The 15,811-nt window shown below is 40.9% G+C and overlaps 1 protein-coding gene across 1 annotated transcript in view; it reads right to left on the bottom strand.

Annotated features, from left to right (window-relative positions):
- The window catches only part of LOC141162674 (integrin alpha-M-like), a 210,171-nt gene that overhangs the window by 102,315 nt on the left and 92,045 nt on the right, over positions 1–15,811 (bottom strand). Inside the window, exon 5 of the mRNA XM_073649027.1 lies at positions 8,690–8,804. Within this exon, the coding sequence (XP_073505128.1) occupies positions 8,690–8,804 (115 nt within the window). The remainder of the gene's footprint in view (positions 1–8,689; positions 8,805–15,811) is intronic.

The raw sequence follows: 15,811 nt of genomic DNA, 5'->3' as shown, positions 1-15,811 counted from the left end.
ACAAGTACAGTAAGCAGCACTTTCACTGTACTTCGTATATATGTGGCTGACATGTTTATATCTATCTAATCTATGTGTGAAGCTCTATTCTTTCGGTTCTAAATTGTCGGGTACAGGTGTATGCCGCTGCTGAATTGCCGGCTTTTCATGTTTCACTGTTGGCACTGTTCCCATCGATTTGGGCAATCACTGTAATGCCACAACCACCATGGCTGCGGCATTACAGTGAGTGGCAGACAATCCCTGCATGATTGGTGCTCTAAATAGCGCCAGACATGCAGGACACGCTTTTGGTGCACGAACAGTTATCGAACATAACCTCGAACAGCTGAATTTTTTGCAAATCGTTCGGGTTCGTGGAACAACTCGAACACCGCCCAAAACAGCTCGAATTTGAGATTGGCGAACAGTTCTAGTCGAACACCACTCATCTCTAGTATCGAGTCGCAGAGGGGACCGGCCCCTAACTAGTGAGAATTACAAATATTCAGCTAGGAAACCGGAGGCTGCAGTATTTCAGGTACTGCAGCCACAAGCCACATCTGTCTCACCAAGAAGGTAGCCATAGAGGACCCAGGGGACAGAGAAGACGTCGCCCGACAAGGTCCGCGGTCACTGGATTGGGACACTAGGTGTGAGGTGCAGGGAGACGGCCAGAAGGAACACACAGAAGGGGGCCCCATTACGTACTCTGGAGGTACCTGAGGGTTGGCTGAGCTCCTGCCCGGTGAACGCAGCACGACATGGGGAGTTATGATCTGCAGTTGTATCCAGGAGCAAAGTAAGAACTGTGAGTAAATTCAGAAGACTGCACCCCACTGTCTCTGTCAATTATTACTGCTGCGCCATCACCCCCTGCACTACACTGCACCACGAGTGCTACTTCCATAACAGCCACATCTACACTGCCCTGGAGCTAAGCTCTGCCTGTGGAGAGCTAAACCAACTCTGCTGCATTAACAACAGCTCCAGAAGTCCTGCTCCGCAGCGTCGGCTCCATATAGCCACATACCACAGGTGGTGTCACGAACTGTATATGTTAGAACTCTCCTGTTAGGTTTTTTCTAGTTTGCTGGTCACATGACCATTTTTGCCTATTTATTCCGGCTCCGCCCTCCTGGCCTTGCTGGACTTCATTATAATTTCTACTCTTGAGCTAGCTTGGTACTCTGTTACCTTTCTCTGTCAGTTTTGCTAGGTCTTCGGACCTCTATGTTCTATTTTGTTTGTTTGTCCTATTTCTGCTACAATTTCTGCTAGGAGGTGTCCATCTTTCTCCCAGTCCCTAGTTCTTGTAGGGATCCCTTCCCTCACATCTATAGGTCTTTGTTCAGACTAGCCGAGGACTTTAGCGGGTCTGATCGCAGGATCAGGTTCCCCGTTACATCGTAGGGATCCAGCTTAGTTCTATTGTAGGGACAGATCTCCTGTCTTTCCTTAGTGCTTGTAGCAGATCATAACAGTAAGTCCAGCCCAAAAAATTTCTCTAAGGAAAGACCCCCAGTTCCATCATGGTCTCGGTTCAGGATTTGGCTCAACGCTTGCAGGGACTCTCTCTGGAGGTGGTCAAGCTCCAACAACACGTGAGTAGCTGCCCTGGAGCACATTTTGTAGAGCCAAAGGTACGTCTGCCTGATCTATTTTTTGGTGAACAACAAGATTTTTTTTCTTTTAAAAATGCTTGTTTATTGTATTTTCGTTTGAGACCCAGATCCTCTGGTGATGAATCACAGCGCATAGGGTTCATAATGTCACTTTTGCGCAAAGAACCTCAGGGATGGGCCTTTTCTCTCCAACTTAGTGATCCGTGCTTTAGATCAGTGGATAGTTTTTTTCTGCTTTGGGGTTGTTGTATGATGATCCTGATCGTGTCTCATCTGCTGAGTCTGAATTAAGACGTTTGAGGCAGGGATCAGGTAATGTGGAAAATTATTGTACTCACTTCCATCGGTGGTCTGCTCAGGTGGAGTGGAACGATTCAGCTTTGAAAAGTTCATTTCTTGCGGGGCTAGGTGAAAGGGTTAAAGATCTGCTGATTGCTTATCCTTCACCTGGAAACTTGCAGGAGGCAATGCAATTAGCTATACGGGTGGACAGGAGACTGCGTGCAAGGGTTAATGAGAGTAAATCCTCTGCCATGTCAGCTCCGAGTCTTGAGAGGGTCTGTACTGACATTGGTGAGCCGATGGAGATTGGGGCGATGGCACCCCGCTCTCAGGAAAAAGACCGCAGATTTTCTGAAGGTTTGTGCTTTTATTGCGGAAAATCTGATCATTTCATTAAGAACTGTGTGCTTCGTATGAAGAAAGAAAAAAAAAAGGTCAGTTACACTCGTATAGCCTGTTTAAATACTAAGGGTGTACTTCTTTCTGCTACTACCACTGCTCAGGAAGAATTAATTGAATTTCGGGTATTTGTGGATTGTGGTTCTACTCTGAATGTGATTGATGGGGGATTCCTGGAAAAACTTAAGTTAAAACCCAAACCTTTGTCATCCCCTATTTCTGTGGTTTCAGTCGATGGCTCTCCCTTAAAGAGTGTTACTCACAAGGTCTGTGAATTTCCCCTCACTATTAATGGTATTCACCAAGAGAATTTGGATTTGGTGGTATTGGATAATTTGCCTTCTCCAGTAATATTGGGGTTACCCTGGTTAAAATTGCACAATCCTGTACTGGATTGGTCTACCAATGAAATTAAGTCCTGGAGCCCTAAGTGTTATGACAAGTGTTGTAACGGGCGCATTGCTGCTGTGGATAAAGGGGAATTGCCTGTTCCTATTCAGGATTTTTGGAAAGTTTTTTCTGAGAAGAAATCGCAAATTTTGCCTCCCCATAGAGACTATGATTGTACCATTGAATTTGTCCCTGGAGCGACTCTTCCTAAAAGTCGTTTATTTAATCTGTCTATTCCTGAGAGAAAGGCTTTGGAGGAATACATACAGACAAGCTTGGCCGCCGGTCACATTAGGCCCTCTAAGTCTCCTGTGGCTGTTGGATTTTTTTTTGTTAAAAAAAAGGACGGCGGTTTACGTCCTTGTCTGGACTTTCGCGAGATTAATAAAATTACTGTACGCGATCCTTACCCACTGCCATTGATTCCTGATTTATTTAACCAGTTAGTGGGGGCCAAGTGGTTCTCTAAAATTGATCTCCGGGGGGCATACAATCTGTTGCGCATGAAGGAGGGTGATGAATGGAAGACTGCTTTTAACACTCCTGTGGGTCATTTTGAGAATCTGGTGATGCCTTTTGGTCTTACCAATGCTCCAGCATTTTTTCAGAATCTTATTAATGACATCCTTAGACCTTTGATTGGCAAAAATGTGGTTGTGTATTTGGATGACATTTTGATTTATTCGCCTGATCTGGAGTCTCATTGGCGGAGCGTACGTGAGGTATTACAGTTATTAATGGACAATTCGCTTTTTGCTAAGCTGGAGAAATGTGAGTTCGCTGTACAGAGAATTAGTTTTTTGGGTTACATTATCTCCAGTGAGGGTTTTGAGATGGACCCTGTGAAGGTTCAGGCGGTTCAGGAATGGCCTAGGCCTACTGGTTTGAAATCGATACAGAGGTTTTTGGGTTTCGCCAATTATTACAGAAAATTCATAAAAAATGTTTCTATTATTGTCAAACCTCTGACCGATCTCACCAGGAAAGGTGCTGATGCGGTTCAGTGGTCCTCTGAGGCCATTGAAGCTTTTGTGTTTCTAAAGGAGAGGTTCACCTCTGCACCCATCCTTATGCAGCCTGATGTGACTAAGCCGTTTTTGGTTGAGGTTGATGCTTCTTCGGTGGGGGTCGGTGCGGTGTTGTCTCAGGAAAACAAGGATGGATTACATCCCTGTGCCTTTTTTTCAAAATTTTTTCTGAGACTGAACTTAATTACAATATTGGTAATCGGGAATTGCTGGCGATTAAACTCGCATTTGAACACTGGCGTCATCTCTTGGAAGGTGCTGAATTTCCCATTCAGGTTTTTACTGATCATAAAAATCTGATCTATCTTGATGCTGCCAAGCGCCTGAATGCCCGTCAGGCTAGGTGGGCACTTTTTTTCTCGCGGTTTAATTTTTCCGTTACTTACATCCCGGGTACCAAGAATGTTAAAGCGGATGCTTTGTCTCGCAGCTTTTCTCCCATGGTCGGTGTTGAGGAGGAAGAGGAGAGCATTTTACAAGAAGGTGTTGTGATTGCTGCTTTGGACTCCGTTTTGGAGGATGAGATTCTTAAAGCTCAGGAGAATGCCCCATCTAACACTCCTCATGGGAGGTTGTTTGTGCCTAGGACCTTTAGGAGAGATTTGTTTGTTGAGTGTCATGAGTCTCGGTTGGCAGGTCATCCAGGAATTTCTGAGACCAAGAGACTTGTGGGTCGCAGTTTTTGGTGGCCTGGATGGCAGAAGGAAGTTATTAAGTGGGTGGGTCAATGTACTATATGTGCTAGATCTAAGTCCTCACATACTCCTGCTGCGGGGTTACTTTGTCCTTTGGAGGTCCCCAGTGCTCCTTGGACACCTCTGGCTATGGACTTTATTACTGACCTTCCCCCCTCTGAGGGTTTTACTGTCATCTGGGTGGTCGTGGACCGTTTTAGCAAGATGTGTCACTTGGTTCCCTTCATCAAACTGCCCTGCGCTAAGACACTCGCTAAGGCCTTTGTCAAGGAAATTGTCAAACTACATGGCGTTTCTACTGACATTGTTTCTGATAGGGGACCTCAGTTCATGGCTCATTTTTGACGTGCCTTTTGTGACAGGTTGGGAGTTCATTTGTCGTTTTCATCCGGATATCATCCTGAGCCTAATGGCCAGACAGAAAGGAAGAACCAGGATGTTGAGCAGTTCTTGCGTTGTTTTGTGGCAGACAATCAAGAGGGGTGGTCTGAGTTTCTGCCAATTGCTGAATTTGCTCTTAACAACCATACATCCTCTTCTGCTGGGTGTTCGCCTTTTTTTTTGTTGTTCTGGGAGACATCCGTCTTTTGGGTCATTCTCCAAATTGGTATCGGCTGTGCCTGAGGAGGAGAGTTTTTCCGGTGATTTGGAGAGAGTTTGGACGGATGTGCGTGGTAATCTTCAGGAGGCTAACAAAAAATCTAAGAGGTACTTTGATAGGAAATGACAAGAGGTTTCGTTTGCTGTTGGTGACATGGTTTGGTTGTCCTCTAAGAATCTGCGATTGAGGATTCCTTCTAAAAAATTGGGTCCCAAGTTTGTAGGGCCCTTTAAGGTGCTTCAGATAGTTAACCAATCTGCTGTTAGGTTGGAGGTTCCTACCTCCTGGAAGATTAATCCGGTGTTTCATGTTTCTCTGTTGAAAAGAGCTGATGTGTCGGATGGTGACGCCTCTGCCACTGTTCCTCCGGTGGTGGAGGACGGGGAATATGAAATTTCCCGCATCCTAAATTCTAGACGGTATAGAGGGAGTTTGCAGTATCTCGTCGCTTGGAAGGGTTTCGGACCCGAGGATAACTCATGGGTGAGGGCGGATGATGTTTCTGCTTCCAGACTTGTCAGAGCGTTTCACAGGAGGTTTCCTGATAAGCCCGGGCCTAGGGGATCCGGAGGATCCTCTTAGAAGAGGGGGTACTGTTAGAACTCTCCTGTTAGGTTTTTTCTAGTTTTCTGGTCACATGACCATTTTTGCCTATTTATTCCGGCTCCGCCTTCCTGGCCTTGCTGGATTTCATTGTAATTTCTACTCTTGAGCTAGCTTGGTACTCTGTTACCTTTCTCTGTCAGTTTTGCTAGGTCTTCGGACCTCTATGTTCTATTTTGTTTGTTTGTCCTATTTCTGCTACAATTTCTGCTAGGAGGTGTCCATCTTTCTCCCAGTCCCTAGTTCTTGTAGGGATCCCTTCCCTCACATCTATAGGTCTTCGTTCAGACTAGCCGAGGACTTTAACGGGTCTGATCGCAGGATCAGGTTCCCCGTTACATCGTAGGGATCCAGCTTAGTTCTATTGTAGGGACAGATCTCCTGTCTTTCCTTAGTGCTTGTAGCAGATCATAACAGTATATAAGAACTATAAATCCCCTGTAAATATCTTCTTTTATTGACCGCCCTGGGTCATGGACCGGGTCACCGCCACTGTGACATCTCCCCTAGCAATGACCGGCCCGGAACCGAGTACCCCACGGCCCAGGGGGCGCGTCACTACCGACACAGAGGATTGCTGGCCCTAATTCTATCAGGGTTTTCTCCACCTCCTACACTAGTTCTTGCACCCCCTACTGCTCCTCCTCCTCATCTATCTCAGATATGTTATCTCAGAGCACGTCGTCCACATCAGCCGGAAGCTCTGCAGCACTGCCTCAATGAAGCGGCAACAGGCTATGCTGAAGGTAGACAAACCGCACACCGAGGCAGAGTTATTGAAAGGAATAACAGACCAGACATGGTCGCGTGTGATAATGGCCGTAACCTAGTGGTGGCTCTGAAGCTTGGTAAGCTCACATGTACTATGCTTGGCCCATGTGCTCAACTTGGTGGTTCAGCGGTTTCTGAACACATACCCTGATTTTCCTGAGTTTCTGGTCACGGTGTGCCGCATCAGCGCCCATTTCCGCAAGTCAGCTACAGCTACCCCCGCTCTGGCAGTTCTACAGTAGCGCATGCAAGTGCCAGCTCACTGACTGGTGTGCGATGTCACCACTCGCTATTGATGAGTGAGTATGTTTTGTTAACCCTTTCGCCAAGTATGTATGTATGTGAGGAATGTGTAAGAAATAGACATTCCTCACATGTGTTAAAGCTGTCAAACCGTCACAAATCATGCACACGGGAGCGATTCAAACATATCACCGAGCAGCTGTAACTACTCGGAGCTCGGCCCGAGCGTACTCGGCGAAAGGGTTAATAGAACATACTCGCTCATCACTCCACACTGCACATGTTGGCAAGACTTTGTGAGCAGCAGAGGGCAGTTGTGGAATACCAGCTCCAACACGCCCGTTGGTATTCAGGTCAGCCTCCGCACATATCAACTGAAGAGGGGGCATGGATGTCTGACAATTGTGCGGTTCTCCAAGACTTTGAAGACTCCATAAAGATGGTGAGCGGCGATGATGCCGCAACGATCCCACTTCTGTGCCTACTTAAACAGTCATTGCTCACAATTAAACATGAAGCTTTGCATGTGAAGCAGGAGGAGATGGAGAAAGATATGAGTCAGGGAGATACTATCCTGCCCAGCCCTATTTCATCTGCTCAGCGCGGATTGGATAACAATGAAGAGGAGGAGGCTGAGGAGGAGGAGGAACAGAAGCTGGTTGCTAGTGCAACAGAAGCTAGTACCCACAGAAGCTTCATCCCGTCTCTCCTACGTGGATGGGCTGAAAACGAAAATGAGGAGGAAGAGAAGGAGGAGAAGAAAATTGAGAGTCGTCATCATGGTGGAGACAGGGAAGTGTTGGCTGTAGGGAACTTGGCATGTATGGCCGACTTTATGTACTACTCCGCTGCCTTTCCAGTGACCCTCGTGGTATCTTCATCTTGGTCAAAAAAGAGTTCTATTTGTTCACCCTGCTAGACCCATGCTACAAGGAGAACTTTGCATCTCTCCTTCCTGAGGTGGAGAGGCCATTTTGGAAAATGTCGAAAAAATTCCCATAAGACAACACTAGTGGCAGGGGGTAAACTAAACTTCCTTGCCCAACCAACGAGAAGAGGACAGGGAGACACACCAGGTACAGCAGAGGCAGGGATACACTGTCAAAGGCCTGGGACAATTTCATGACATCCTCCCAGCATCAATGCCCTGATGACTGGTTATTTTTGACAAGGAGGAAAAAGTTTTTAAAGATGGTCAAAGAATACCTGGCCGATAAAACCAGTGTACTGCCTAATTCCTCTGCGACCTTCAGCTATTGGGTCTCAAAGCTGGACACCTGGCATGAGCTGTCCCTCTATGCCTTGGAGGTGTTGTGCTGCATCTTGTCTGAGAAGGTTTTAGTGCCGTCGGGGGAAGGGGGGGGTCATAACAGACAGGCACTTTCGCCTCTCAACAGAAAGTGCTGACAGGCTCACTATGATAACAATGAGCAAAACCTGGTTAGCCCCGACTTTTCCACACCACATAAAATATTTTTATTCTTCAATATTTGAATGAGGCCCGCCAGTTGTTGCCTTCTAGGGTGTATGGATGACTGGATGTTATAATATCTTTCTGGCTTTGCACTTTGTGCAGAGCCTTTATGAGTGTAGAAGTACCACAACTACACTTTCTTAATATTTGAATGAGGCACTACAGTTGGTGCCTTCAAGGGTGTATGGATGACCCTGCTTGTAATTTTTGGCAGGCTTTGCACTTAGATCATAGCCTGTATGAGTCTAGGAGTACAGGCATCCTTCCCCGTGTAGGGTCTGCCAGAAAAATGCTCGGATTTCCCAATGACAACCATTAACTCGTTACTTGAAAGGAGCATCCAAGCATTTTAGCGCTCGCTCATCACTATTTCGAAGCATATTTCTTTTCAAGTGTTTGATAAAACCACAGTATTCTGGTGAAGTCCATGGAAATGCATGAAGAATAGAAAGACTCTATGGAAATTGAAATATTGGAGCTGGACCCTGCAAGGCAGAAGAGGTAACCAGTGGGCCACCATGAGTTCAGAAGACATGGACTAGGACAGGAGATGTAACTATAAGAGCAGGTGCTGAGCAGTCACGATCTGAGGAGCATACCTGGAAGGGAAGGCGGCAGAGACAGCAACACCTGCAGACGGCCATCCAGCAGGTAACAGCGGCCATTCACAAACATATTCTTTCCACAGGTTCTCCGCAGAGTTGGTCCACAAGCCTCATAGAAAATAACAGAAGAGTTATATTGTAGAAATGACATAGGATGTAGACGAAGAGAATAAAGAAGAAGAATCCTACAACATGACACATAAAACATAGGACGAAGAATAAAGAAGAAGAATCCTACAACATGACACATAAAACAAAGGACGGAGAATAAAGAAGAAGAATCCTACAACATGTCACATAAAACAAAGGACGGAGAATAAAGAAGAAGAATCCTACAACATGACACATAAAACATAGGACGGAGAATAAAGAAGAAGAATCCTACAACATGACACATAAAACATAGGACGAAGAATAAAGAAGAAGAATCCTACAACATGTCACATAAAACAAAGGACGGAGAATAAAGAAGAAGAATCCTACAACATGACACATAAAACATAGGACGGAGAATAAAGAAGAAGAATCCTACAACATGTCACATAAAACATAGGACAGAGAATAAAGAAGAAGAATCCTACAACATGTCACAAAAAACATAGGACGGAGAATAAAGAAGAAGAATCCTACAACATGTCACATAAAACATAGGACATAGAATAAAGAGGAAGAATCCTACAACATGTCACATAAAACATAGGACAGAGAATAAAGAAGAAGAATCCTACAACATGACACATAAAACATAGGACGGAGAATAAAGAAGAAGAATCCTACAACATGACACATAAAACATAGGACGGAGAATAAAGAAGAAGAATCCTACAACATGTCACATAAAACATAGGACAGAGAATAAAGAAGAAGAATCCTACAACATGTCACATAAAACATAGGACGAAGAATAAAGAAGAAGAATCCTACAACATGACACATAAAACATAGGACGGAGAATAAAGAAGAAGAATCCTACAACATGACACATAAAACATAGGACGGAGAATAAAGAAGAAGAATCCTACAACATGACACATAAAACATAGGACGGAGAATAAAGAAGAAGAATCCTACAACATGTCACATAAAACATAGGACGGAGAATAAAGAAGAAGAATCCTACAACATGTCACATAAAACATAGGACGGAGAATAAAGAAGAAGAATCCTACAACATGACACATAAAACATAGGACGGAGAATAAAGAAGAAGAATCCTACAACATGTCACATAAAACATAGGACGGAGAATAAAGAAGAAGAATCCTACAACATGACACATAAAACATAGGACAGAGAATAAAGAAGAAGAATCCTACAACATGTCACATAAAACATAGAACGGAGAATAAAGAAGAAGAATCCTACAACATGACACATAAAACATAGGACGGAGAATAAAGAAGAAGAATCCTACAACATGACACATAAAACATAGGACGGAGAATAAAGAAGAACAATCCTACAACATGACACATAAAACATAGGACGGAGAATAAAGAAGAAGAATCCTACAACATGACACATAAAACATAGGACGGAGAATAAAGAAGAAGAATCCTACAACATGACACATAAAACATAGGACGGAGAATAAAGAAGAACAATCCTACAACATGACACATAAAACATAGGACAGAGAATAAAGAAGAAGAATCCTACAACATGTCACATAAAACAAAGGACGGAGAATAAAGAAGAAGAATCCTACAACATGACACATAAAACATAGGACAGAGAATAAAGAAGAAGAATCCTACAACATGACACATAAAACATAGGACGGAGAATAAAGAAGAAGAATCCTACAACATGACACATAAAACATAGGACGAAGAATAAAGAAGAAGGATCCTACAACATGTCACATAAAACATAGGACGGAGAATAAAGAAGAAGAATCCTACAACATGACACATAAAACATAGGACGGAGAATAAAGAAGAAGAATCCTACAACATGTCACATAAAACATAGGACGGAGAATAAAGAAGAAGAATCCTACAACATGTCACATAAAACATAGGACGGAGAATAAAGAAGAAGAATCCTACAACATGTCACATAAAACATAGGACGGAGAATAAAGAAGAAGAATCCTACAACATGACACATAAAACATAGGACAGAGAATAAAGAAGAAGAATCCTACAACATGTCACATAAAACATAGGACAGAGAATAAAGAAGAAGAATCCTACAACATGTCACATAAAACATAGGACGGAGAATAAAGAAGAAGAATCCTACAACATGTCACATAAAACATAGGACGGAGAATAAAGAAGAAGAATCCTACAACATGACACATAAAACATAGGACGGAGAATAAAGAAGAAGAATCCTACAACATGACACATAAAACATAGGACGAAGAATAAAGAAGAAGAATCCTACAACATGTCACATAAAACATAGGACATAGAATAAAGAAGAAGAATCCTACAACATGACACATAAAACATAGGACGGAGAATAAAGAAGAAGAATCCTACAACATGGCACATAAAACATAGGACGGAGAATAAAGAAGAAGAATCCTACAACATGACACATAAAACATAGGACGAAGAATAAAGAAGAAGAATCCTACAACATAACACATAAAACATAGGACGGAGAATAAAGAGGAAGAATCCTACAACATGACACATAAAACATAGGACGGAGAATAAAGAAGAAGAATCCTACAACATGACACATAAAACATAGGACGAAGAATAAAGAAGAAGAATCCTACAACATGTCACATAAAACATAGGACATAGAATAAAGAAGAAGAATCCTACAACATGACACATAAAACATAGGACGGAGAATAAAGAAGAAGAATCCTACAACATGACACATAAAACATAGGACGGAGAATAAAGAAGAAGAATCCTACAACATGACACATAAAACATAGGACGAAGAATAAAGAAGAAGAATCCTACAACATGACACATAAAACATAGGACGGAGAATAAAGAAGAAGAATCCTACAACATGACACATAAAACATAGGACGGAGAATAAAGAAGAAGAATCCTACAACATGACACATAAAACATAGGACGGAGAATAAAGAAGAAGAATCCTACAACATGACACATAAAACATAGGACGGAGAATAAAGAAGAAGAATCCTACAACATGACACATAAAACATAGGACAGAGAATAAAGAAGAAGAATCCTACAACATGACACATAGGACAGAGAATAAAGAAAAAGAATCCTACAACATGTCACATAGGACAGAGAATAAAGAAGAAGAATCCTACAACATGTCACATAAAACATAGGACGGAGAATAAAGAAGAAGAATCCTACAACATGTCACATAAAACATAGGACAGAGAATAAAGAAGAAGAATCCTACAACATGACACATAAAACATAGGACGGAGAATAAAGAGGAAGAATCCTACAACATGACACATAAAACATAGGACGGAGAATAAAGAAGAAGAATCCTACAACATGTCACATAAAACATAGGACATAGAATAAAGAAGAAGAATCCTACAACATGACACATAAAACATAGGACGGAGAATAAAGAAGAAGAATACTACAACATGACACATAAAACATAGGACGGAGAATAATGAAGAAGAATCCTACAACATGACACATAAAACATAGGACGGAGAATAAAGAAGAAGAATACTACAACATGACACATAAAACATAGGACGGAGAATAATGAAGAAGAATCCTACAACATGACACATAAAACATAGGACATAGAATAAAGAAGAAGAATCCTACAACATGACACATAAAACATAGGACGGAGAATAAAGAAGAAGAATCCTACAACATGTCACATAAAACATAGGACGGAGAATAAAGAGGAAGAATCCTACAACATGACACATAAAACATAGGACGGAGAATAAAGAAGAAGAATCCTACAACATGTCACATAAAACATAGGACATAGAATAAAGAAGAAGAATCCTACAACATGACACATAAAACATAGGACAGAGAATAAAGAGGAAGAATCCTACAACATGACACATAAAACATAGGACGGAGAATAAAGAAGAAGAATACTACAACATGACACATAAAACATAGGACAGAGAATAAAGAAGAACAATCCTACAACATGACACATAAAACATAGGACGGAGAATAAAGAAGAAGAATCCTACAACATGACACATAAAACATAGGACAGAGAATAAAGAAGAAGAATCCTACAACATGTCACATAAAACATAGGACAGAGAATAAAGAAGAAGAATCCTACAACATGACACATAAAACATAGGACAGAGAATAAAGAAGAAGAATCCTACAACATGACACATAAAACATAGGACGAAGAATAAAGAAGGAGAATCCTACAACATGACACATAAAACATAGGACAGAGAATAAAGAAGAAGAATCCTACAACATGACACATAAAACATAGGACGAAGAATAAAGAAGGAGAATCCTACAACATGACACATAAAACATAGGACAGAGAATAAAGAAGAAGAGTCCTACAACATGACACATAAAACATAGGACAGAGAATAAAGAAGAAGAATCCTACAACATGACACATAAAACATAGGACAGAGAATAAAGAAGAAGAATCCTACAACATGTCACATAAAACATAGGACAGAGAATAAAGAAGAAGAATCCTACAACATGACACATAAAACATAGGACAGAGAATAAAGAAGAAGAATCCTACAACAGGTCACATAAAACATAGGACAGAGAATAAAGAAGAAGAATCCTACAACATGACACATAAAACAGGACAGAGAATAAAGAGGAAGAATCCTACAACATGACACATAAAACATAGGACGGAGAATAATGAAGAAGAATCCTACAACATGACACATAAAACATATGACATAGAATAAAGAAGAAGAATCCTACAACATGACACATAAAACATAGGACAGAGAATAAAGAGGAAGAATCCTACAACATGACACATAAAACATAGGACGGAGAATAAAGAGGAAGAATCCTACAACATGACACATAAAACATAGGACGGAGAATAAAGAAGAAGAATCCTACAACATGTCACATAAAACATAGGACGAAGAATAAAGAAGAAGAATCCTACAACATGTCACATAAAACATAGGACGAAGAATAAAGAAGAAGAATCCTACAAAATGACACATAAAACATAGGACGGAGAATAAAGAAGAAGAATCCTACAACATGACACATAAAACAAAGGACAGAGAATAAAGAAGAAGAATCCTACAACATGTCACATAAAACATAGGACAGAGAATAAAGAAGAAGAATCCTACAACATGACACATAAAACATAGGACGGAGAATAAAGAAGAAGAATCCTACAACATGACACATAAAACATAGGACAGAGAATAAAGAAGAAGAATCCTACAACATGTCACATAAAACATAGGACAGAGAATAAAGAAGAAGAATCCTACAACATGTCACATAAAACATAGGACAGAGAATAAAGAAGAAGAATCCTACAACATGTCACATAAAACATAGGACAGAGAATAAAGAAGAAGAATCCTACAACATGTCACATAAAACATAGGACAGAGAATAAAGAGGAAGAATCCTACAACATGACACATAAAACATATGACGGAGAATAAAGAAGAAGAAACCTACAACATGTCACATAAAACATAGGACGGAGAATAAAGAAGAAGAATCCTACAACATGACACATAAAACATAGGACTGAGAATAAAGAAGAAGAATCCTACAACATGACACATTAAACATAGGACGGAGAATAAAGAAGAAGAATCCTACAACATGACACATAAAACATAGGACGGAGAATAAAGAAGAAGAATCCTACAACATGACACATAAAACATAGGACGGAGAATAAAGAAGAAGAATCCTACAACATGACACATAAAACATAGGACAGAGAATAAAGAAGAAGAATCCTACAACATGTCACATAAAACATAGGACGGAGAATAAAGAAGAAGAATCCTACAACATGACACATAAAACATAGGACAGAGAATAAAGAAGAAGAATCCTACAACATGGCACATAAAACATAGGACAGAGAATAAAGAAGAAGAATCCTACAACATGTCACATAAAACATAGGACAGAGAATAAAGAAGAAGAATCCTACAACATGTCACATAAAACATAGGACAGAGAATAAAGAAGAAGAATCCTACAACATGTCACATAAAACATAGGACAGAGAATAAAGAGGAAGAATCCTACAACATGACACATAAAACATATGACGGAGAATAAAGAAGAAGAAACCTACAACATGTCACATAAAACATAGGACGGAGAATAAAGAAGAAGAATCCTACAACATGACACATAAAACATAGGACTGAGAATAAAGAAGAAGAATCCTACAACATGACACATTAAACATAGGACGGAGAATAAAGAAGAAGAATCCTACAACATGACACATAAAACATAGGACGGAGAATAAAGAAGAAGAATCCTACAACATGACACATAAAACATAGGACGGAGAATAAAGAAGAAGAATCCTACAACATGACACATAAAACATAGGACAGAGAATAAAGAAGAAGAATCCTACAACATGTCACATAAAACATAGGACGGAGAATAAAGAAGAAGAATCCTACAACATGACACATAAAACATAGGACAGAGAATAAAGAAGAAGAATCCTACAACATGGCACATAAAACATAGGACAGAGAATAAAGAAGAAGAATCCTACAACATGACACATAAAACATAGGACGGAGAATAAAGAAGAAGAATCCTACAACATGACACATAAAACATAGGACAGAGAATAAAGAAGAAGAATCCTACAACATGGCACATAAAACATAGGACAGAGAATAAAGAAGAAGAATCCTACAACATGACACATAAAACATAGGACGGAGAATAAAGAAGAAGAATCCTACAACATGACACATAAAACATAGGACAGAGAATAAAGAAGAAGAATCCTACAACATGACACATAAAACATAGGACGGAGAATAAAGAAGAAGAATACTACAACATGACACATAAAACATAGGACGGAGAATAAAGAAGAAGAATCCTACAACATGACACATAAAACATAGGACGGAGAATAAAGAAGAAGAATCCTTCAACATGACACATAAAACATAGGACAGAGAATAAA

This window comes from Phyllobates terribilis, unplaced genomic scaffold (assembly GCF_046119375.1).
Source record: "Phyllobates terribilis strain yellow unplaced genomic scaffold, ASM4611937v1 Scaffold_9__5_contigs__length_417890890, whole genome shotgun sequence".
Lineage (NCBI taxonomy): Eukaryota > Metazoa > Chordata > Amphibia > Anura > Dendrobatidae > Phyllobates > Phyllobates terribilis.
The sequence above is the reverse complement of the archived record's forward strand: the minus strand, read 5'-3'. Positions and strand labels throughout refer to the sequence as shown.